The following is a 24,532-nucleotide window of genomic DNA, read 5'->3' as shown; positions in this document are numbered from 1 at the left end:
AAAAACTGCGCGAAAAGGGGGGGGGGGGGGGTGCGCTAGCCGTGCAGGCAGACGGAGCTAAATTCAACTCATTCCTGTATTAATGGGAGCTTATGTGCCATTCCACCTCACTAAAGAGGGCATTAGCCAGAGCCAGACGGCCAGGATACACCTCAAAATATCTTCTCTGGCCTTCTCTGTCTGTCTTTTTTTTTCTAAGTGTATGGATACCATACGTAAACCAAATCAGAAAGTCATCTACTTGGTTTGTAAGTGGTTTGGCATTAACCATTCATACCACTAAGACGTTATATTACATACTAAACTGGAGAGATGAATTTGGTTCTCGAGGATCTGTGATGCCTTCCGTCCTTCTTCTTTGGTGTGCAGCCTGACCCCAGTGACCTCTGTGTAAGAAATGGAGTAAGCTAGACTGTCAGAGATGTGACTCAGATATGCTTATTGTTTCTGAGAACAATACAGGCGACCCACTGATCCATGTGAGTGTCACTGTCACGTTCAAATTTGCTAATGCACAGAGTGAATTTTTACACCAACGTAAACATCGAAAACACAGGTCTGATTTACACTTACATGAGAAATGGACCTTTCTCCTCACTGCTGTTTCCAGTGAGAGATTTACACAGTGAGAAAACACTGTTATATTTACAACTGAAGCAAAATTACAGGCACCATCCAGCAGATATAACCTGTGGCTTCTAAAAGGGGGTAAGCTAGACTTAAGCTAGAGTAAGAGTCATGAATCAGAAAATGTGTAAGACTTTTTGAGATGAAGACAAGGAAAGCACATCCAAAGTTGAAAAAAGGTCAAGGAGATATACAATGGTCAGACTAATGATATCTACAATAACCTATAATGTCCTTCAACCACAATATTACAGATTATTTTGTAATAATCAACTGCAATATTCCCAGTGTACTGCTGTGAAACTGTTCCATGAAGTCCTCTACTTTGTGCCACTTTGTGAGGTGTCAAACATTCTTCTGAAGTGTATCGCCCTGCTTTGCTTTGTTCTGATTTAAATGTGTGTCCTAAAGACTTGGTACAGGTTGGTCTGTCTGCATGTGCATGTGCGCTAAAACAGATGCAAGTTTGGAAAGACACTCATTGTATAGCAGGGAATTTTGTGTGCATGTGCGTGTGCGTGCTACGCAATGGAATGAGCTGAGCAGTTATTAGCTGGCAGGGATAATTGGACTCTATGTAGGTGGCATGACCCAGCTGTCTGCAGCAGGAAGGCCCAGAGCTGAGCGTGACCTCAACCGCTGACCTTACAAATGCAATACAGTGACCTTTGACCCTCCCCACATTAAAGAGACAGTGTTGTCTTTCTGCACTCAGCCAGCAAATTAGAGCACAATGGGCAGAAGAATCTTCTATTCTGTTTGCTCAGATTGGTGTTGCATCCTGTTGTATAGTCATTAAATTTCTATAAGAAATATCACTGGGGTGCTTCTGACTTGTGGCAGGGAGCCGTAAAGTGCATTCTAAATTCACCTCTGTCACTGTCTTCTCTGCTCACCGCCCAACTGTCAAATAGGCACAAAAACTTTTCCTAAAAAGTATCAGTGCATGGCAAATATAAAATGATTATGCTTTAGAATATCCGAGGAGAAAGGAGTACCTATCTATTAGTTACACTGGAAAAAATTAAACACAGCATTCCACTGTAACGGTCTGACCACTCAGTCTGACCATGAACTAGACCTATACAAAACCAAACTGTAACCAGGACAAGGACTCATGTATGAGGATGATCACGAACAGGCACTTAGCACATTTTCACATGCAAAACATTTTGCTTTTGCATGTCATACCTCACTTTCTGCCCTTGTTTCCTGCCTAGCTCTAGACTATCTATTGTCAAAAAAGAACACAGAGACAGAGAGATGCACTTACAAAGTATCTTGAATTTATCGTACAATCTTTCCCCGCATGTCCCTCTTGTCTCCCCCTGTGCATCAGTCATCGAGGGGGCAGGTAGGCCTCTCTTGGGGGACATTAGAGGAGAGAGATCTGTCAAGATGGAAGCAGTGCTCCCTTAGGCTGCTACTGAGCGACAACCGTGTCCCCCTGCCTGCTCTCCTGTATCACAATACTGCTGTTGAGTGACTGGAAACTCCTAATGGATGCAGGTATCTGCTGTTTGTCTGATCTTTTATAAAAGCTCTTCATACAAAAAAAAAAAATAAATAAAAACAGGGGACAACCAAAGTAAGGGAGAGTACAGGGGGTTTCATGTGTTTATATGTAAAAACCCTTCTGACAGAGAAATGTATCTGATTTGGTGTCTTGAGCACTAGTGTGAGGAAAAAGAGAACATGTATGTGTGTGTGTGTGTGTGTGTGTGTGTGTGTGTGGTGTTGTTAAACAAGTGTCCAGTATATCTGTGTGCTAGATCATTAGTGTCACTTTAAAGGCTTGGCAACCCTGTGAAATCAGCAATAAACCAGAGGAATTCATGAACTCACAAAGACAAAGGAGTTTTACCATCATCAGCCTTATCAGCAGACCACCCAAAAAAAAAACACACTGCTGTTTATGCAATAACGCACAGAGTGGCAAACCTTAACACCAAATGATGGATTTTACTTCCTTCTTTTCCAGGATATTTTACTCAGTTATTCACTGGAAAATGCCAGACTGAAAACACAGTCTTCGCTCACATGTTCACTATTTTTGTTTTATCTAGAGATGCAAATTGCCAATATTTTCATGTCATTCTCCCACATGTCCTCTGCATGTCCCTACCCACAGATGCCACCAAAACTATTATTCTTTGGAACCAACTAAACCTCCTTTGAACATTTGAGCTAAAAATATTCATGTTTATTTTTGTCCAAAGCTCAATGGTTTACCACCAAGTCAATCATCAGAATATGTTGGGACTCAGTTAATTGTGATGTTTTCCAAATTTTCCAATCTGGGAGTAGTCTACAAAAGGTGCAAACTCTGGAATTCTAGACTCGATAGATTAGTTTCAGCTTAAAAACACATTTACCTGAAGTTTGACAACATCTCAGAGTTGCTTTAGAGCGTCTTACTCTCTGGGTCTCCCATGCTCACATAGACAACCCTGATTCAACCAACCCCATTTTTAGTTATCCAATCCAAATCCGTCTTTCCTCTTTACTTCATCCTCCCCGTGTCCTCACTCATCCCCCTGTCCTTCCCTTTCTTGCCTGGCATTTTCTCCTAACCCCTCCTTGCTCTCTTTCACTCACCTCCTCCTCTGCCTGTTGTTCTTGTTTACTCCACTCATCCCCCTGACCTCTTGACCTGTGTGTTGTCGGAATACTGAATGAGCTATTGCTTAGCAACCGTGCAGAGTATTTTCCATGAAATAAAAAAAAAGAAAGAAAATTCCAGTTGGGTGAAGGTGATTGTTTAATATGGAAAAACGGCCACTGTTTGGCATAAGACATTAGAGGCAGGGAAAATGGAAAGAACAGGTGGGTGAAGATGAACGAAAAGAGAGGCTAGATAAATTATGGTGGGCTTTTATAATTAAAAAAAATAGACGGAGACTGGCACTATGTGTGTGTAGTATGCATGTGCTACCTGTCCACTTCTACAGCAAAGACAGTCATTAATTGGATATTTACCTTCCAAAAGATTTGGTTTCAGTACTCTCAATTGATAGGTAAATTAAAGGGCCACGCTACCTATTTTATACATGAAGCTCAGTTTACTTGTCCTGATGCATATTACAGAGCTTGTGGAAAAAGTAACGTCTTCTGTGGTTCTGGAGGAAGCTTTCCAAAGTTTGAAAAAATAACCCTGTTCATGTCATTATGGCTCAAACTGGGATTAAGACTTAAAATCCATCCATTAACTATACCACTTATCCTAAGCAGGGTTGTGAGGGAACTGGAGCCTATCCCAGCTGACACTGGGTGACAGGCAGGGTACACCCTGGACAGGTCGCCAGTCTATCACAGTTAAGACTTAAAATTGTTAACTGAAAACCTGCATTCTAGACTTAGGTTATGCAGTTTGAAGGAAGTGGGAGTTTGTGGGGCCATGAAGGCCCTAATGAAACATGGCAACAAAATGTAGGATCCCGCATGAACCCATTAATCACTTTCACTAAACTCTGGAGGATCAAAAAAGTAAGCAAGGGAGAAAACAAAAGATATGAGATAAGTAGAGTATGAATATGAAATAGAGAAAGACAAAGTTGGCTGAGAAATGAAAAGGGTACAAGTGAAGGTGAGGACACAAAAAGTACCAAAAAGAATGTGTATATGAAAATGTATTGAGGGACCTATACTGACAGATTACAGATAGAGGCAGATCTTGATGCCTTGGCCCTATTGTTTCAGGCTAATTTCACATGATCAAACCAAAGCATAGCCCCAGACACAGACAGAGTTACAGCAATCTTTTGGAAAATCTCCCCTCTAATTGGGCCCATGAAAAAGGACACCGCCAGCAAACTGCAACGTGTGCTTGATTGCTGTACCCCCCACCCCCACAGCTAGGCCTGCCAGTCAGTCACCACAATGACAGGTTGCCATGCCTAACAAGAAGGCGCACCCGGTTAACAGTAAGTGATTATTTTATTATGCTGGAACAATATGTGTCAGTTTTAAATTAAAAAAGCAATAACCAGGGCTTTTACTGCCAATCAGTCAGTCAGAAGGATGAAAACACAACAGATTATGGGAATGAAAGTGAAAACTTGACTACACGCTGACGTGTTTGTGTGTGAATATATGTCTGTATAAGTATGTGTGACCTTGTTTTTCTATACCCATGGGGTCCAAAAACCAGGCACATGCTATTTTTGAAGTAAATTGCAAAATTTTACAAAAACTACGGGTTGTAAGGTCTGGGAACACTTGGCTTTTGGTTATGGTAAAGTTATGGTTAGAGTAAGTCTCTCAGAAATGAATCTAAGTCTATGTAGGGACCTAGTAAGTGACAAAAACAAGGATGTGTATGTGTGTATCTGCCTTGTGTTTACTGACATCGCTGGTTTCTACCAGGTAAGTCTGTGAGTTTTAGAGTAGCGGTTATGGTTAAGGCTAGGCTAAGTCTGCAGGAAATGAATGTACATGAATGTAAAGTCCCCACAAGGAATAAAACCAAATGTGTGTGTGTGTGTGTGTGTGTGTGTGTGTGTGTGTGTGTGTGTGTGTGTGGAAAGTGTGAGGCTTTGTTTTGAAATGCTTTAAAATGAAAGAGTTTTAGTTACACACTACTCTACACAGTGGGTTTACAAGCATCTTCCCTCTTTGTCCAACTCCCACCTGCTCATCTATACATCAGTAACTGTCAGTGGAATGCACTCCATCTCTCCAGCTACAGCTACAGTACACACACACGCACACACGTAGTGGGCAATCTCTGTCAGTGTGTGATGAGGTGGTATATGGGCGAAAAATTCTTGTTTTGGCTTACACTGCCAAACATCGGTCAGCTGTGCTCACTGCGCCGGAGCCATGCTGTCCAAATGGCAGCAGAAGGCGGGAAAATAGTGAAATTCATACCTAACACAGTGGAAAGGCTGGTGGTTAAATGACAAGTGCTGACATAATCATCTTGCGCAGAGAGCCTGCTTGGGCCCGATAGTGGCGACAGTCCTGCTCTGGGGTGAGTCATTGTTTCCGAGACCTCTCATATGTGTCGCATTAGGAGGAGACGACAGACAAAATTCTTCCCCCTCATCCTCTCTTTCTCCTCAGCATTTTCCTGCTTTTATTCTTTCCATTCTATTCTTTGTCTCATTTCCCACTTTTTTCATCTTCTCATCTAACTGCCGATAGAGGAAGTTGATGACATGACATGGTAAGCAGTGTCAGTTTTTGATCTCATCAAGTTCAGATCTGTCAAATGCAACTATCACTGAGCTTATCTACCTTTCTCTACGTTCTCCTTGTTTTCTTATCTGCTATCCCACATACTTTTCTACGTCATTAACTCAGCATCATGTTACTATTTTGGCAACAAATCCACCTGTACCTGGTAACTGCTTACCTGTCTTGTTAATAATACGGCTCAGGTAGCCCTCTTATCAGTCCACTGAAACTTTCCCAGTTTGTAAGACACACATTTCATTGTCAAATCTGTGAGGGATAAAGTGTTATCTGTTTTTGTCTATGCCGAGATTTGTTGCAATGTTAAAAGATTGTCAGTGATCAAATCCTGGGTCTCCCTTGTCCTGTCAACACAAATACCTTTAACATTCAGGTTAGAAAATGAAGAAGGGAGCATTGGAGATGTGTAGTGGATGGTGGGACTGTGCTTGGACAGTCAATAACAAGGAGCTTTCCAACAACTCCATGTGTGTGTGTGTGTGTGTGTGTGTGTGTGTGAGTGTGCAATGATGTGCGTGTCCCTGTTGACAGGCACTCTTAGTGGCTTACAGTATGTGTATGAGTGTGTTATGAGAGTGCATGGCAGATGGGAGTAGAAGGAGGGGTAAGCCCTTCTAAATATGCATCTTAATGGCTGCTCTGTTCCCACCATTCACATCGAGTGATGGAGAGAGAGACAGAGGGCGAGAGAGGCAGGAGTATGGAGAAGTGGTGCTGCATGTTTTCAAGTGGGCAGCAGAGACAGGGACGCACACGGACAGACAGCGAGTTGAAAACACAGAATGATGCAAGCAAACGTCAACAAGAGACAAGCTATGTGAGGAGCCCCCATACCTGACTCCTTCGACCATGGCCTCATTCCACAGTGACACGCACACACACACCCACACACCCACACACAGGTCCCAGCAGCAGTAGTATTGAGGAGCAGAGTGTAGAACTAGCCTCCTTAGGCAGTAGCTGTTTGTCGCTAAATGAAGGCCGGCATTCTTTGGTTTCCCAGGGAGCTGGGTGCCTGCCAGTCCCCTGGCCACTGAGTGCCATTTTATTAAGAACAAAATGGAGCCCCTGTGAAAGGAGCCCAGCACTGAGCCTGCACAGGTCTCACTGAGCTGAGCCTCGGCATAAACAAACACCGCCTTAAAGAGACAGGCTTGCAGAAAATAAGTGATGGCAGGGCCCCTCAAATGCCCTCTAAGAGCTCCAGACTACTTTGGGATTGGCAGCGGCTGTTATTGATAAGCACAAATCACCTTACAAAGGTAAGGTGAAGAGTGGACTGATAACTGCAAGGCTAACTCAACGTTTTGTTTCACAATCAACAAACTATTAGTTGCTGGAAATGGTAAGATAACATAAACAAAATAATGACACAGATGTCTCCCTCAGTAAAGGCAAGTGCCAGTAAATGATAGAAGTTCAGACTTCACAATACTAAGACATCTTACAGTATAAAGTGTAGTGACTATTTGGACACCAGCTTACAGTAACTGCAGTCTAAAATCAACATGTTAATACAGCAAAGAAAGCTGGAAGGAGAGACAGTGGAAGGACACATTGAAAACCAGCACTGGAAAGTACATTTACCCAAGTACCGTACTTACTGTAAGTAGAATTTTGAGGTATCTGTAGTTTGCCTGAGTATTTTCATTTTACTACTACTTCATACTTTAACTTTGCTACATTTTAAAGGCAAATATTGTTCTTTTTACTCCACCACATTCATTTTATAACTTTAGTTAAAGCATAATCATACAATAAGAGTTTCTTGATCTCTTGTGGAAGATTCACAAGCTACCCATCAGTACTTCACACTATAAGCATATAAACAAATTAAAACTAGCTCCCCCTTTACCCCCTTTAAGGATCTGAGTACTTCTTCCACCACTGCTGAAAGCTGTAGGTGAAAACCTGAACCATGACACAAACTGACAGCCGTGTTGAGGAAGTGTAAAGCCCAGTATTTCAGTGTGCTGCAAAAGGAGCAGAAATTGCTCAAATAATGGATAAATAGATGGTGAACAAGAAATACTGACAGAGACACTATTGTAAAGCCTGGTGTTTTATAGGTACCATATCTCGTACCTGCTGCTTTTCATGAAACACAACATATTTCACTGGTTGCCGATTTGGGCTCTGGCATCTCATTAGAGGAGATATTTATTAGATATCAGTGTAAATAGACATGTCTTGTGCCGAATGTCAGTGCACTGTGTAACTAGGAGGCGTCAGTAACAGAGTATCTGCTGAGCCTCACTGTCAGTGTGTGTATAAGAGAGGATGAGAGTGAGTGAGAGAGTGAGTGAAACAGAGAACCTCTCTGGCTTGTGTATACAAGTACATTAGAGACTGTGGTTTGTCTAGTATGTGCGCATGGATAAGTGTGTGTGTGTGTGTGTGAGTGCATCAGATGCCCACTCGCTTTGTCAGCTGCCCATAATGTATATCCTGTTAAAAGCAATGTCTTTTGACAATATAACAGCTTATTAGGTACACTTCTCTACTGCATGTTATCGCATTTAATGGTACACCTCACTCTCTGTTACTGTTGAAGAAAGAACAATAAACAGAACTTTCAAAAAAAAAAAAAAAAAAAAAAAAAGCAATGTCTTTGCCCAGAGCAGTACTGATAAACAAGGCTGTGTTAGTTTAAGGTTTCTATGCACAGACTACTAGCAGTCATCTGAAATAATAGAAACAAAATGTCCCATTTCAGTGGTTTAAAATACTGAAAACTTGTGAGGTGTACATTTTTATTAAACCTTTGTTTCAATTCGTTTTTATTATTAGGGTATATGTTTCCAATTTTCGAATGTCCTTGAAATCCAGGCTTCCCAGTAAAGCATGAATGACAAATGTCTCATTTTTTTCACTGCTTGACACATATGGGTTGAAATACAGTAATATATAGAGTGCCGTTGGGATGACGTCTTTCTGTAGGCCAACCTGGAAGTTAGCACCACCCTGGTTCGCTCGACAAAAAGCCATAGGCTTTTGGAATAGGCTATCGTAGAAAATAAGCTTTGTGACAAACAATAGTTTCTGATGCTTACATGTTTGGTTTGGCCAGATCATTTTCAAAAGTGAATGCCACTTTTATGAGTTTTGAAGACTGAATATGATCACCAGACATAAAAAAGCTATTGTTAGGCTATAGACCAACTACACCACAGCCCAATGACTTCAACATCACCACCACATCTTCTAACTTGTCATTTGATTTTGCTTACTCCTTCTATAAAATCCTTTACTCTCAGTGTGACCTGATCTAGCTAGTGATCATGGCTGTGTCAGTTAAAATAGTTTGCAGGTGCACACGTTTAAACATAACAAGGCTGTAAAGGTTGGATAGTGAGTATCTGTCTTCGGCCATGATGTTTAGTAGCTGTAGACTCGTTTAGCTACTTGTTTGCAACTGCCTATTTAAAGACACGTAAAAGCATTAAAAATCAGGGTCAGGTTATTTACTGATGTATTTCGTGTCAAGGAACAAAATGTACATGTAAGAATGGTAACAATTTCAACATTGTGTTTATCACTTACTTTTTAAGAATTCAAGCTATTTCTTATAAATCAAGTTGGAGTAGGCCTTAGAAAAGACAAATACTGTTTAAGAAAATAATAATATATGATACAATGCAATTAAACAACAAAAAACCTTGTGACAGCAAAGAAAGAAAAATACATTTTTCAGAATTATTTGGTTTAGTTTAGCCAAAAGCTTGAGTCATCTGCTTTTCGTATGTTTATAATGCCACAAATTAATGACAATCATCTACACATATGTAATACTGGCCAAAGAAACACATGCCCAACAATCTGCATATCAGTACTCTGCTTCTCACACACACACAGTAAAGTATGATGGGAGCAAAGCCAACATCTGTCTTTGATATTATTTAACTAACCACTTATTGTGGGAGCCCACCAGCACCACGGATGGCGTCTAGAGCTGTGTGAGTGTTAGTCTATGAGTGCACTTCGGCATCCATTCAGACACTTTGGCAAGCTGCCGTTGTGTTGTTACATCCTTCAGGAGTTGAGCTGTGTGTGTGTGTGTGTGTGTGTGTGTGTGTGTGTGTGTGTGTGTGTGTGTGAGCCTTAGTTTAGTATGTGCCTCTGCATTTCTGAGAATGTGACTGCATACCAGCATGCCATGTGTGTTTCCACAGACATGTGAGAACAGTATGAGTGTGTGCGGCTGCTATCCCCCCCTCCATAGTGAAAGCCGCAGCCTCAAACCACATCAGAGAGTGTGTGGGAGAGACAAAATGACAAGGCCAGGAACCAGCCAGCGTCTGCCTGCAGCCACACACAGACAGACACACACACTTCACACACTGACACATACACATTTATCCTTAAACACAGATTTATCATACTTTTCCATCTAATTACTGACACACGCTGTCTCTTATGCTGTCTCTCTGCCCTCTCTCTCCCCCAGCACACGTTTAACACCAACCCTCATTACACCACAGGTCCTAGTCAGTGGTCACTGTTTAGGCCAAGGATGCAGTCAGCAGCAGAGGGAGATGTTTGTGTTTGCATACTTTCTCACAGACAGACATTGACTGAGCAGAGGCAAAATAGGCTTTCGACTGTGGATTTGTTTTACCATTTTAATGCGGTGCAACTGTCACTCATTGGTGTGTGGGATAAATGAAAATGAAAATATTTGAATTATTTATTTATGTCTGCCAAATAGTGTACGGAAATAAAGTGTGTACAAGCAATAAATAGGCTAACAAAAGCTCTAAAAACAAGATAATTACAGATATGTACACACATAGCAAGCAGATTCACATAATCCTACTCGTATGTACACATTTAGCGTTAATACACAGCCATTCATATTAATAAACACACAAATAAACACACTACACACTAACCCACACTGGTAAATTCAGAGTGATGCAGTATGTGTGCTTGCCATCTTACATTCACAAACACACTGCTACTGCCAGTGCAAGACCATTCATGCAATTTCTCACGCTGACACAAGCACACACACACACACAGACAAAAACACAGTGCAAGTGTAGGTCAGCCATGGGTGAGTGAAAGCTAGAAGCGGTGTTTTTCCTTGCGGTGGACACACATCAATTTCAAGGAAATTGCTCGCCCCATTATTGGAAAGTGTTACCGGAATGTCAATTAAGGGGGAAGTTTTTAACCTCGCACCACACAAATAAACAGTGCACCCTACTCCCCCCTTATTAAAGGCGGTGTCAGCGCAGACAGAGAGTCTGGAGGGGGTGGAAGGGAGGGAAGGAGGGACAGAGGGAGAGAGGGAGACAGGGATGGAGGAAGGGAGGCCCGGGGAAATTGAGAAGAGGAGACAGAAGATTTGGTGCTCTCAAAGAAATGCTTTTGGCCCTTCTTTTGTGCCTGAGGGCCCTAGACCCTGAGAACCACTCAAAATCCAGGCTCTGGCCCCAGCTCCGGTCCACTTAAGGTTAACCTCAACAGGCAGGGATCCGTTTGACAGCTGGCTGGATCCTGAAGGTGCAACTGCAGCAGGCTGATTAAGAGCAGGTCAGTGGAGGAGAGGAATGAGAGAAAGGGGGAAGGTCTCTCACCTCTATCGCCATGGCTTCCCCCTTTCACGTAGAGTGAGAGGAGAGGGACGATGGTAAGGCAGATGGCAAGCTGAAGGGCTAAAGCAGAGAGGTGAAGAAGTGTGGTAAACATACAGTAAGGTGAGAGAAAGAAGAACATGCATTGTCTAAGGAAGGAAAAGATGGAGAGCAAGAGGTGAGGGGGATAAGAGCAATCAATAGAGTTTGTTTTGTGCTGGTTTACGTTAAAAACAATCAGAGCCAAAGCAAATAAACCTTGTGGGGCAAGGAGGAAAGGAGATAGAGCAAAGAATAAAGGACAAAATGCAATCAAACACATACAAAAGTATCAGACAAATAGTGTCAAATGGGAGAGAAAAGCAGCTGCTAATATAACTGACTGATAATATAATGATACCAAGACAGCCGGATAACGAGGCAGAGAAACAGACAAATCTAACAGACAGGAGTACTGGCCATTTTTTGTGAAACCACACAAAGCTCTCAAATGAGCCATTTAGGCCATTTTCTATTATGTGAGACCATTTAAGTGTGCTGACTGCATAGACAAGGCAGATCACCTCTGTACTGAGAAGTCAGAGGGACACAGCAGCACTTAGCATGGACCTGGGGTGGCCTTATGTCCAATCCAGGATCCTATATCCTGACTATTAGGGAGTGCTTCAACAGCTCAATAACCAGCCCAGTGAAATATATCCTAAAAGGTCCTCACATGATCCAAAAATATTTACTGATACTTTACTGAACCGAGCCTCCAAAGCCGGGTGGAGTGTGCTCAAATGGTTCAGGGGGGGATCTAAATTTGCAAGCTCATAGGCATGTGAAATGCCTTCACATAGGCAGTGTTTGAGCCTCTGTTTGGAAAAGGGCTTGCCAAGAGCCCCATCACCATAACAAACGAACAGCTGCTGAGAGACACGATGTGATTTCTCCTCTCACTCTGGATGGAAACGGCACTGAGGAAAAGGCCTGCATGTAGCACTGCTCCTGTCTTGTTCAAAAAGCCACTTGTGGAAGCGTGTAAAATCCCTTGAATTATATTTTACTGTCCAGTAAGCATATCCACAAACTCATGCTAAGAAATTAGTGTAGAAAGTATTTAAATGTAAAGCAAGAGTAGGGAGGAAATACACTCAAAATACTGTACATGTGATGCCACAATGCACTAATGAAAACATGGTGCCATGGTGGATTTTAATATTTTACTCAGTGTTAAACATTCAAGTGTTGGAAGATGCCTATACAGAGTGTACAGTATGTATTATTAATTTTAGGAAAGGCTTTTGTGAGCACCACAGTAAGCATCAGCTCACACCCTGCATGACGCGTTTAAAGAGTAAATGATCAAAATGCTGGGAAAATAGTGAGATGAGGTTAGGAAGAGTGCCTCATTCCCTGCATTCAGACCATCAACACCTGACACCAAAAGGAGAGTCAGCAACTGAGGGTACGTCATCAGGTTCGTCATCGGATGTCTAGGTCACACTGCTCCAAGTACAGTCACAGCACTGCTGCTGTATGGCTCCAGAAAATGCCCTACTGTCATGGAAAACTTTGCTATTGGAGGATGAGGATCAGGGAAAGACTAGACACAACCTGGATGGTAAAGTAGATAAGTTATAAGACAATACAAAGCTAATAAGTAGTGTTTAATTTCACTGCCTTAAATATGTCCTGTGCTTAAGACGTTTGATTACAGACAACACATAAAGCAGAAGAAGAAAAAGAACAAACAGCAGAGGAAAGGGGAAGAAAACAGGGGTGAGGAGAGGAGGTTATTATACATCATCATTAGTGAACTACAGACTCCACAGTAATCCTCTGCAAGAGCTCCCTTGTCAGTAAAAACCAAATCTCAGCTCCAACTGCAGGGAGTAAAACAAAGGGAAGGGGAAGACAGACGCAGTATGAGAGATGGAAGGAGCTAATCTGAATCAACATAGTTAATGAACACCATTTCACTGGTTACCATAGGGAACCAAAGTGACTGCAGAAAACATTCCCATGCCATTCTGCTTTGGGTGAGCGTGTGTCAAAGTGAGGTCTAATTGAACAAGCACATTCAAGTGAGTGGTATTTTTCTCCCTGATTTTACATAGAATAACCAGAGTGTAGTTTTTCTATTTGGCCAGACCCACATCCATTAAACCAGATATGGCAGTCTTGCAGAAACACAAGAGGGGGAACAGATGGAGGAAAAGACACTGCAAAGAGAGGGAGAGGATGGCTGAAAATGGTGGCAAATGGGTATTTAAGTGTGTGCAAAAAAAAAAAGCCAAATGTAACCAACCAACCATAAATGCACCTTTCCAAGTCAGACCATTAGAGTTGGGCACTTTTCTCAAATTAACTTTGAATCTGATCTACAACTAACTGGTGTTCTGCACAGAAAAACAATCAAGATCATCAAGAGACACTCTAAGAAAACCCATTTTAGTGCCGTTGTCTTTATTTATTCACACTAATCATTGATATCTGTATTAAAGGGGAAAGTGGTGGAAAAAATGTGAGAGACGCAGCCATACACAAAAGCTTACGAGACTCAAAGGTGTGATTTCAATACTTGATGAGTCTTGAGTCACCAGTTCACCACAGGAATGTTGAGCAAACAAAAACACCAATGTTTTATTTTCACAAAGTAGCCAAGGGTCTGGCTTCTCTCTCCACTGTTGTGCATCCCAATAAAAGCCCCCATAGATAATGAATATTAGTAGGCAGTCCAGAGCCAAACCTTGGCTCCTATGGCAGTTATGACTGTCTGCTGCGGTGTCTCTATGTGTTAGTCATTTCAGGATGAATGAGTCATCCAAGAGAAACCTCAAGCACCACCCAGGTAACAGTTCAGCTACACACACCCACAATCACACACAAAACCCAGCACTGAGATGAGCGAGATGAGGGATTGGAAGAGAGCGCTTCTATTGCATGGCATTATGCTGCCACCATGTGGACAGTATGGTGTTAGTGACAGAAAAGTTAGTGTTTCTTCCTCCTTCTTCCCACAGAAGTGAGTGACAGATCTGTATACAGCCGTATAATCAAGACCAAGATGAAAGCCTTTAGGATGGAGTTGCTACACTAAAATGAATTTGCTCTTTAATATTAAGGTACCTACATAGCTTTGTTACACCCCTACAGGTGCTTATACTGGTTTTGGATGATCAGGGCTGTGTGAGCATGTACACTCCTTGGTTCATCTGTCTAGAGCATGACAACTTAATTACTTTTGCAAAACTCATGCAGACATCTACCTTAACACACATGTGCATTACTGATGATCCAGAGCCATCGTATGCCATGTAAAATAAACTGGAAAAGAGGAGGTACAACAACAGAAAGTTCCTGGAATGTGCTCAAAATGACAGATATACACTCTATGTGACATAAGGAGTCTGTTTGGCTCTTACTTGTTCACCAAGCACTTTACTATCAGTAACGACAGCACATTGTTTATAATCCTTCTTGCAGTCCTTACAGCTGGTTGCCTTTTCAAATTGGCAATTTGGGATTTTAGTTAAGCTTATTTGTGTTGCATAAAAACTTAGTCACTGTAGCTAAAACTAAGCTAAATATAAATGAGAAAATCCACAGGAAAGCAGAGCTCATCTGGCAAGCTGAGCCTAGATTTGTGAACTACAGTAAATCAGCCTTCCACAATGAGAGAAATAAAGATGTATTCACTGGTACATATGAGCACGATTTCTGTTTTACAACTGTGTATGAGGCTAATTTTGGTTGCACTGTAGAAAATGAATCAGTAGTGTTGGACAGTACTCTCTACAGTCTCTGTTCAGAGTGGTAGCATCTTGAGTAGCTAAGCGAGATTTGGTGAAGCTGCTATTGGGGATCAAGTCCAGTGAAGCTTTCTGAAATATCTTGGCACATGTGCTATGGAGTCTGATTAGGTCATCACGCTAATTAGGATTAAGTGACCATAGAAAAACTTTGCTCCGTAAACAGTCACTATTCTACTATTCATTATCCATATGGAGGATGACAAATGTGCTGTGATGACAGAATTTGTGAATAGGGCAGACAAAGACAAATAAAATAGTAATGATGATATCACAGGAAGGAAAACAGCTTGGAGGAGTTCCCATCACCATATCTTCCCCATGCCCCATGTGGGTCACATCATCAGGCTAATTACTCCAGTAATTACTGTGCTAATGCTGCAAAGGCCTTGAGGCTGCACTCGTGTATCCTGTTTCAAGTGAGGCTGCTGGAAGTTAGGTAGTCATAAAGAATAGTGGAGCTCTCAACCTGCTGTTCAACATCCGTCATCCTTGGACTTTCAGTACATGAGTCTGAGAGGTTTATACTATAAAAAAGCAATGACATTTCCATGATAATGCTCAACAGGACACTCCAAACCTGGACCCTTAGCTGGTATTATATTATACTGGTAGGACACTACCAACAACCACTTCACCTTTAAATGACTGCAATCAGAGAATGAAGTGGTTGTGCACACCAAGGCCTTCCACTGCACCACCCTGCTGTATGCAACAGCATCACACTGCTCTCACTAATAATATTAATAGGGGTGAATTAGCATGTTATGATTATATTATTTCAAATTTTTACAGCCCTTTGGTAACTTGAGTGCTTTATTATCAAGTCAAGACTTCAGCTAGATCCTCAGTTCAGAATAGGCTCTTCAGCTTTCGTTTAAGCAGAAGCACACCAACTGTAAAAGGTCCAATAGTTTTGATATTAATACTAAATCAAGTAGCCATATTATCCTGGTCTAATTTACATTCTGTGGACAGTGGGAGAGTAGGTGTTCTCTTTCTGGTTCTGTTTTGTCTAAGTGAAGACACTTTAAGGGTTGTTTCATTTAGTTTAGACTTGTAAATCTTCTCATTCACTTCAGCTGAGCTACTTTACGTCTGCTTAACACTGAAGCAGACAACAAAGTTCCTTTCCGGAGATGGGAGAACCTTAGAGAAGGACAACCATCAGCACAGTGCTCCAACATTTCAACAAGACAATGACCCAAAGCATACCACCAAGAAAACACAGGATTGGATTTGTGAAAATGCAGAATAGTTATGCAGCAACACTCCCCATCCAGCCTGGTTGACCTTGAATGATTCTGCCAAGAAGAATGGAAGAAAATTCCAAAAGAAAGGTGCCAGGCTTCATTCTCTTGAGGCTGTTGTTGTTGCCAAAGGTGATTTAACTAAGTACTAAGTGAAGGGTCTGAATACTTACGTATGTAAATGGCATATTTCAGTCTTTTATTTTTGATTAATTTTCAAAACACTCAAACATTTTCAACACAAAATGTGGAAACCTTGAAAGGCCCAGAAAATTTCTGTGCTGACTGTATCAGATGGTGCCTTAGCCAGTGAAAACAAATGGAAAGCCCAACGGTTCACTGCCAAACTATACATTGCATCCAAACTGAGGTTTAGGCTGTTGCACAAAAGTTGTGCCAACACATGAGAAATAACTGTTGTCAAGCACAGATCCAATTTCGAACTGTAAAGATGCATCACTTTTTTTCTGTAATTCCCAAGACAACAGGGGAAGATCTTTCTAAACAAGGACAAAATGCATTCTGTATTCTTGGATTTAGGAGTCATTTAAGGTATTTTGTGAGCAGATCATGAGACAGGGTAGGTGCCACTTAAAAATTCTAAAGCAACTGCTTTGCGGAAGCCTTTGTGCTTCTGTTACAAAGTCAAATGTGCTGATTTACAAACAGATCAGGTGCTAAAACAGACCTCAGACGTGACAGTGCTGTTTCACTTCTAAGGTCTATAGTAAAACCTCAGCAATGTCACTGCAGTATCTGATATTTGTGTGTACACAAGATGGCTTTCTGGCTCTCTTTCATGTGTGTGATGTGTGTGTTTATGAATGATTATGTGTGAGCACACTCTGTTCCTTCTTCCTGGCATCATTAATGATCCCAAAGAGAGACAGGGCTTTAACCACGGGGAACGGTGACATATTTCTTAAACCAATCCAGACAACCCTGAGCCTTCTGACCAAAGTGATATGCTGAAACTCATTTGCCTCATTGGACAAACCGCAGCGTGTCCTGCCAGCACCGTGTGAAGAAGCCTGCGTATGTGTGAGTATGTATCTATGTACATGATCAGTTCAAAATTTGTCTTGTGGTGCTTTCTGTGGGCTCCCAGCGAATCAGGAAACTGTGACAAACAAATAGTTAAGTTTTTTAGTTTATGAATAAATTGAAGCAATACTGACTCCACATGCTTCATTTAATAAAGAAACCTTGTGAGTCACCTTGTAAACAGGGAGTGTGTCAGGCTGAATCAGCATGAACAAAGCATTATGTACTTACAGCCACTCAATGAATGCAAATGACAGGGTCTGTAGTATGACTGTGGTTACTCAGACCCTCAGCTTGCTCCTGTTCCACATACTGTACATATTTACAGAGGTAATGCGATTTTTATAGCACAAATAAATCCAATGTGATTAAACAAAATTATGATTAAATTATGGTTGATGAAAACAATCAACTTGGTCCCTGAAATGTATAATTGTAACGAAGGTACGTGGCGATCCTTAAAGTATAATTTGACATCCTAAGATGCTTCCAAGAGCACTGAGGGGAATTTAGATCAATGAATTCCGGAGAAAGAGGAACTCGATTTGAAGTCAGTGATGTTCAGCACGGGAAACAGTGCTGTCTGGATTTATCTGAAACTTAAGTCATCTCAGTGCACAGTTTAAATACACAAAGAACACAAACACAAAAATAACCCCCTCTAATCCTTCAGAATTCATATCTACGCAGGTCTAGCTATGTGAAAATGCATTATTATTTGTTATCAGCAGCATTATTAAGTCTAATTCAATCAATATTTTTCCATGATTCCCAATTTGAAAATTCAAGTATGGACAGATGAAGTTGCTGTTGATGTTCCACCGAACAAGACACTTAAAGCCCCCGCCCCTGCCAAGCACTAGCAAGCTGAAAATGTAACTACACAGGCTCTATCACCTGGAAAAAGGAGTAAAGAAAGGTTAAGCACTTGCAAAGTCTCAAGCTGCTTCTGTTCTGAGGAGTAAATTTGGAAGGACATGCTATCTTTACCTAAAATATAACTTCACTGTATTGTCTGCTGCTGAGAGTTGTGACCTTGAACACAGAAGATATGCAACACTCTGAGTGTGGTAGTTAAGAGGGAGAAATTGCTGGGCACGACACAATGCTGTTAGGGTAGATACTTATCTTTCAAAGCCATACAAACACATACAATCCCTTTTTCTTTTTACTTTTCTGTGCACAAAATCACCTAGGCACTTTATCTCTCTGTCATTGCCCATATATAAATACATCATACTTGTCCACACACAATGCAGACTCACAAACTGTGGCACATTTCCACCCTAAATCTGAACTTGGGAAGAACTAGTTATTGTAACTGACTAATCCTCCTCCTTTTGAGTCTTTGTAATATTCAGTAGATGTGTATTTAACACACACCGGCACTTCTTCAGTATAACTCAGTGTGTACTGCTGTATCATTGCTCTGATACTGAGGTATTGCTGGCATTGCTGTGTCACTGCTTTGATGCCTGGCACACACAACTGCTGTTTATGCGAGCCAGCAGCCTAACAACCTGCAGTTGTTTTTCTCACTGTAATTCTCATAATGCAAGCGGCGCTCCAGAGAGCGTGTAAGTACTGAGCAACAGCGAGCCACCCTAAATTTATTCTTCTCACATCCAACACACCCGGGCTGCCACTTGGGTTTTTGTCCAGACGAAAAAAAATAGTGTGACTGACTGAGACAGACAAAACAAGCATAAATGAATTGTACATAAAAAAAAAAAAACACCTCTATTGCACTGTGCTACTGCAAGACTAGACTGCGTAAAATCTCACCCCAAAACAGGTCATCAGATCCAGTGCTGTCCCCATTTCAAGTCAAGATGATGAAACTGTGACAAACGTTTGTATCATGCACTTGTTTCCTTTCTTTGCACTTCAGTTATGGATCTGCAGGTCGGACTTTGGCCTCCGATTGTACCCACAAAGTGCCCCGACTCCAGCCAGAAAGGTTTGATTCAAGGGCCCACAAGATGTGTCAAGGACAACACGAGGAGAAATAAAAAGCCTTTTCTCTAACATTCCATTTTAAGACCAGACGGTTCTCTCAACTACTTGTGTCTGAAGATTAGGTCTATAAAAAAGATATTAAAAAAAGTCTTTCTTTTTCTACAACTATATCAGTAGTCATCCCTGTACTAGCTTCATACAGGCCACACTTCAGAAAATATCCATCTACATCCAGTAGCATACTGTATGGGAAAAAAACCTTAACATATACCTTAAGGTCTCCCAGCAGACTAAACACAGGTGTCCCATTGCACCTGTGATACTGGAGAGTCAATTACAAGGCTCAGGCTGGCAATGAGGTATCCAGTTACCTGATCCAGTGACCAAAGACAATACAGACATCTTCAAACTTTAATCTATATTCACCAAGCTTGCCACCCACGTTTGGCATCACTGCACCCCAGATACTGTATCTAATGAAACACGCACTGAACTGAAATTATACATAAATATCCAAAGACATTAAAATAAAACATGGTTTTTAATCTGAATGAACAGTTACAATTTACAGAGTTAGATAAATTACAGAGAAAGAGGTCAGGGCCCAACAGTTTTAAAAACCAGAAACTCTCAGCTTTCATCTCTCAAAGTTGCCGCCTTGACTGACATTTTACTCTTTAACTCTTCGGAATCAAAGCAATAATGATCCTTTGTAATTACACCCTTTAATAGTAGTGGTGCTTATGACATAAATTTAATCTAGTGCTTTCTCTCTCTGTTCATTTTCTCTTTCACCTGAGCACAACAGGCACACACACAGACACACTGTTGTTGTTAATTTTTATCTGAGTAGCTGTCAAAATGAAATCAGAACAGTCTCTTTAAGAGACCCTTGGGACCCTATAGGGCTGGTAAAGGCCATTCCAAACTGTTAAAAAGACTTAAAGAGATTGTCAGAGGTTCACAGAGGAAGAGGGTCATGCTGTTTTCATTTAAGAGCTGCTGTGAAGTTCTGCATGATGGCACTTCCTCACAATGAGCAAATAAACTTGAGCCATATTTTACCAAATGCCATAAACCCAACACTCCTGTCCAAGCCAAAGTCAAGGGTGACATTGTGAAATTGTGTGTCTAAAATATGCACATGTGTTGGCTCTGGTTCTGGGATGTATGAAAACAGAGATGAGGAAAACAACATAGCTGTGTGTACACAGTGAGGAAAACAGCAAACGAGCTCAGACTTACAAACTTCCTCTTCAGCTTGCTCTTATTGCCACAGGTCGGCTTGTCCTCGAATGCAGTCCCTGAGCCGTAGTCTGAACCAATGTCCAGGTTGTCATCTGCTGAGACGCTCTTGCGGAGGTAGGCAGCTCGCGCCTGGAAGTGGGAAAAGGGCGACTGGGGACGAGGGTGGGCCTCGGTGCAGCCACCATGCTCAGGCTCATCTTCCCCCTCCATGTCATCCTCCAAACGCCACAGTTCCTCTATTAGAGAAACAAAAAAAATTAATGATGGAGTTAGAGTGCAAACAAGAGAAAGAGAAGGGAAAGACAAGAGATCTATGAAAACAAGACAGGTTGTACAGTATTTGTTTCTACAAAGCAATTATTGCAAACTGACTCCACAAATTATGAACTGTCATCCACTGATTACTAATATAAAATGTTTCCTGAATATAATCAGCTTCTTTTTAAGGCAAAACATTTTACACTCAAATATTATTCTCAACCTGCCTTCTTAACTACTTGATTACAATTCCACAAATATAATGGCTCATGTAAAATCAAGAGGAAGGAACAAATCTGCAGTGACAGTGATGGTCTTCTCAAGCTTCCGCAGTCACACAAAAGAGATGGATGTGTGCTGTCACAGCGTAGCTCAGCTGCGCTAATAAGCTTCGTCACTCTGCATTGGATATTTGCCAGACATCCTGTCTGTATTCTGTAGTACTGCATGTACACATATGTCACATCTGTCCATCCTGGAATAGGGATCCCTCCTCTGCTGCTCTTTCTTAGGTTTCACCCATTTTCTTTCCCATTAAAGGTTTTTTGGGCTATTTTTCATTACTTTTATCAAGTGTATACACACGAACGGTTGATTTGCTGTGGCGACTTCTAACGGGAACAGCCAAAAGTAGTAGTAGTAGTAATAGTTTCATTACTTTTTACATTAGCTGTTTGCCTCGACCGGTTGGGGCAAGTGGTTAGAGGAGAGAGAAAGAAAAGAAAAGCAACAAGGCACAACAAGCAAACAAACACTGGGCAGGTTGATGTGGCAGGTGACCGCTCATCATAAACGTAGAGCTCTAGAGCCAGGTTAACCTGCAGAAAGGTAAGAGAGAGAGAGAGAGAGCGAGAGAGAGAGGACACACTGCAGGAGAGAGGAGACACAAATTTAATGACAAGTAATGGTGGCATATAGATGCATGGAAAGAGGAGAGGAGAGGAGAGGAGAGGCCCCCAGCAGCCTAGGCCTATAGCAGCATATCTAAGGGAAGGCTCAGGGTCACTATAAGTTTTATCAAAAAGAAAAGTCTTAAGTTAAATCTTAAAGGTAGAAAGGGTCTCTTCCTCCCATTCTGCTTCTGTGGACTGTAGGAACCACAAGCAGACCTGTACTCTGAGAGCAAGGTGCTGTTGGGACGATAAGGCGCTATGAGGTCTTTAAGATACAATGGAGCCTTGAGCTTAAGAGTTTTGTGACAGCAGCTTTATAGCAATGATGCCACAACAGTAAGAAAAACAAAAATATTACAGACTTAAATTTAGTTGTTATATAGTATAAGTACTTTTATTTATTAAATGATTTGACAATCAATTTGGGACTGACATCAGGTTACAGTTGGTTCACACAGTGGAGTTACCACAGAGGAACAAAAAAAAGATTTTGCCCTCCTGAGAAAATGTGTCAAGCCAGCAACAGATCTTAGACCCCACCAATTTGCTGAAGTTACTAAGTTTATATTAAGCCTACAGACTGCCTTGTAATGGCATTCTTTGTTAAAATATTTCAACAGCAGGTCTCATGGTTCTAGTGACTGTGAGCCTGTGAATGATCCTTAGAGTGTGAAAAATGAACAGTACCAGTTCCACTGTCTGAACAGCAGCCAAAACACATCTGGCTTGAAAAACAGTGCAACAAAATGATTGGGGAGCAACTGAGCTCTGAGGCTTACTTGTCACTAATATGAGAAATTGCTTAAATCTGTAAATGAAGTGTAGCTAGGTTATGAAAACTTGAATTTAAAACAAAAAGTTGTCTCAGCACGCCTGTGGAGATATAGTGGGAGAGAAGGTAACAGGGAGAGGCAGCATCGTGGTCGATGACAGTGGTTGCTAGGCAACAAGGGGACACGTGAGACTCAAGTCTCTCTCAATTTGATATTTGCAACAGCGCAGCAGTAGGGCGAGGGAAACAGGCAGAGACAGACAGTCAGACGGGTAAATGAAGGACATAAAATGTAAACACTTGAGCTAAATAAACCAATCACAGAGGATGATGATGTTAGGTCCCTTCTGGAGCCTTAAATGGCCTCAAGTGGCTAATCCAGGAACTGAAGGTTTTGGCACTTGGGCATTGGCTACATCACTCAGCATCAAAGGTTACTGCTTGGTAGTACAGTACCTTGTGTTTTCTCTATAAAATATGTCTTTTTGATGTGTATAAATCAAATTATTATTCAAAGGTCTACTGTAGGGTTTATTTTCACAAAAGTTTTTCCCAACCTATTGATGTTTTCACCCTTAACAAAAAAACTCATCTGTCCTTAGGATGAAAGCTCTCTCTCTCAGCAGCTTACAGCTTCAGGATTCTCCATGACTGTTTTTCCTTTCTGGTGAAGGGATGGTGTTTGATTTAGAAGTGAGAGAAAGAGAGAACCTATCTTTCTTGTTCAAGCCCTGCTGAGACAGCGAGTTGCTTTTTGTGCTCCATCAGGTGAAGCAAATATCAAAGCAAAGCATTCATGGAAGAGTGAAAGAAAAAGGAAATGGAACATATTTGATACACCTAAGTAGACTTTATTTTAAGGTCTAGAAGTGTTTATCCTCTTGTATCACTACTACAAGACTAATAGCCAACCATCTGGCTTTTGGGAGCATTTACTCAGGCTTTATAAAAATTAGATTAGTGATTTGTTAGAGATATTATCTGAGCAAAAGAATAACTAAACCAACAAATGAGATGAAAGAATCACACAGGTGCAGTCAATTGTACAAAGTTGCCTGGTGCTGTTTTGGTAAAAACAAAGTACTGACCACAGAGATCATACTGAAGCTGACCAGCTGTCAGCCTTACCTGCAGGTGGCAGAGTGCAGGCTTTTGGGTGGCTGGGTGCAGGGTCCGGGTTCTTCCTGCGAGGTGGACTCCCGCCAAAAAGATCAGAGTGATGGGCCCTGGAGACAGTTGGTGACTGGGGGATGCTGGGTAGGGTGCGGGACTTAGCCAGTAGGGGTCTCTGCAGCTTTCTTTCCAGTGACCTGGTTAGACAGCACAACAGTCAAATTCATTGAATGTTTTATTTCTATTGATTATATTCTATTGAGAGCAGACGTCTTTACTGCTCCTCTTGTCTGTTCTACGATTTTTCACATCTTCTACATTTTCAAGTCTTTGAACAAATTCTACAACTATTAAAATGCCTCCAAGAGGAAAAAGAGCTAATAAATCAGAAGCGAACGAGGATGTTGAAGCAGAAGAGGATTATATTTCAGCGGCGCAAGTAACAGAGATGTTGAGTCAGCAGAAGCAGATGTACACCGCACTGTTGAGCCAACAACAAGACAACTTCAAAGGTTTTGTGCAACTACTTATGGAGACAAATAACAAGAGACTCGACGACATGACCAGAGAAATACAGGAGATAAAAACGAGTTTGCAGTTTACCCAGCGAGATGTGGATGTGATTAAAGCAGCCATGGGTGAACAGAAAATACAAACCAAGGAAACAAAGGATGATGTCTACAAAACTTGCGAAAGTTTAATAGCCATAATGGATAAAATGGAGCATTTGGAAGTACAGTCAAAGTGGAAAAAACCTGATCTTTGAGGGAATCAAGGAGTCAGCTGGAGAAAGCTG

At 41.5% G+C, this 24,532-nt stretch overlaps 1 protein-coding gene across 4 annotated transcripts in view; it reads right to left on the bottom strand.

The window, feature by feature from the left end:
* LOC109963536 (uncharacterized) overlaps positions 1–24,532 on the bottom strand; it is a 60,417-nt gene that overhangs the window by 10,437 nt on the left and 25,448 nt on the right. For 3 of the 4 annotated variants that reach the window (XM_020606120.1, XM_020606117.1, XM_020606118.1), the window contains 2 exons: positions 23,752–23,933; positions 20,115–20,936 (listed from right to left, as the gene is read on the bottom strand). In XM_020606120.1, the coding sequence (XP_020461776.1) occupies positions 20,584–20,936; positions 23,752–23,933 (535 nt within the window). In that variant the 3' untranslated portion in view covers positions 20,115–20,583. Of the gene's footprint in view, positions 1–20,114; positions 20,937–23,751; positions 23,934–24,532 lie in introns of those variants that run through there. The other variant, XM_020606119.1, reaches the window with a different exon arrangement.

The sequence above is a fragment of the Monopterus albus genome, unplaced genomic scaffold, assembly GCF_001952655.1.
Source record: "Monopterus albus unplaced genomic scaffold, M_albus_1.0 scaffold76.1, whole genome shotgun sequence".
NCBI lineage: Eukaryota > Metazoa > Chordata > Actinopteri > Synbranchiformes > Synbranchidae > Monopterus > Monopterus albus.
Note: the sequence above shows the minus strand (reverse complement) of the source record. Positions and strands in the feature narration are given on the sequence as shown.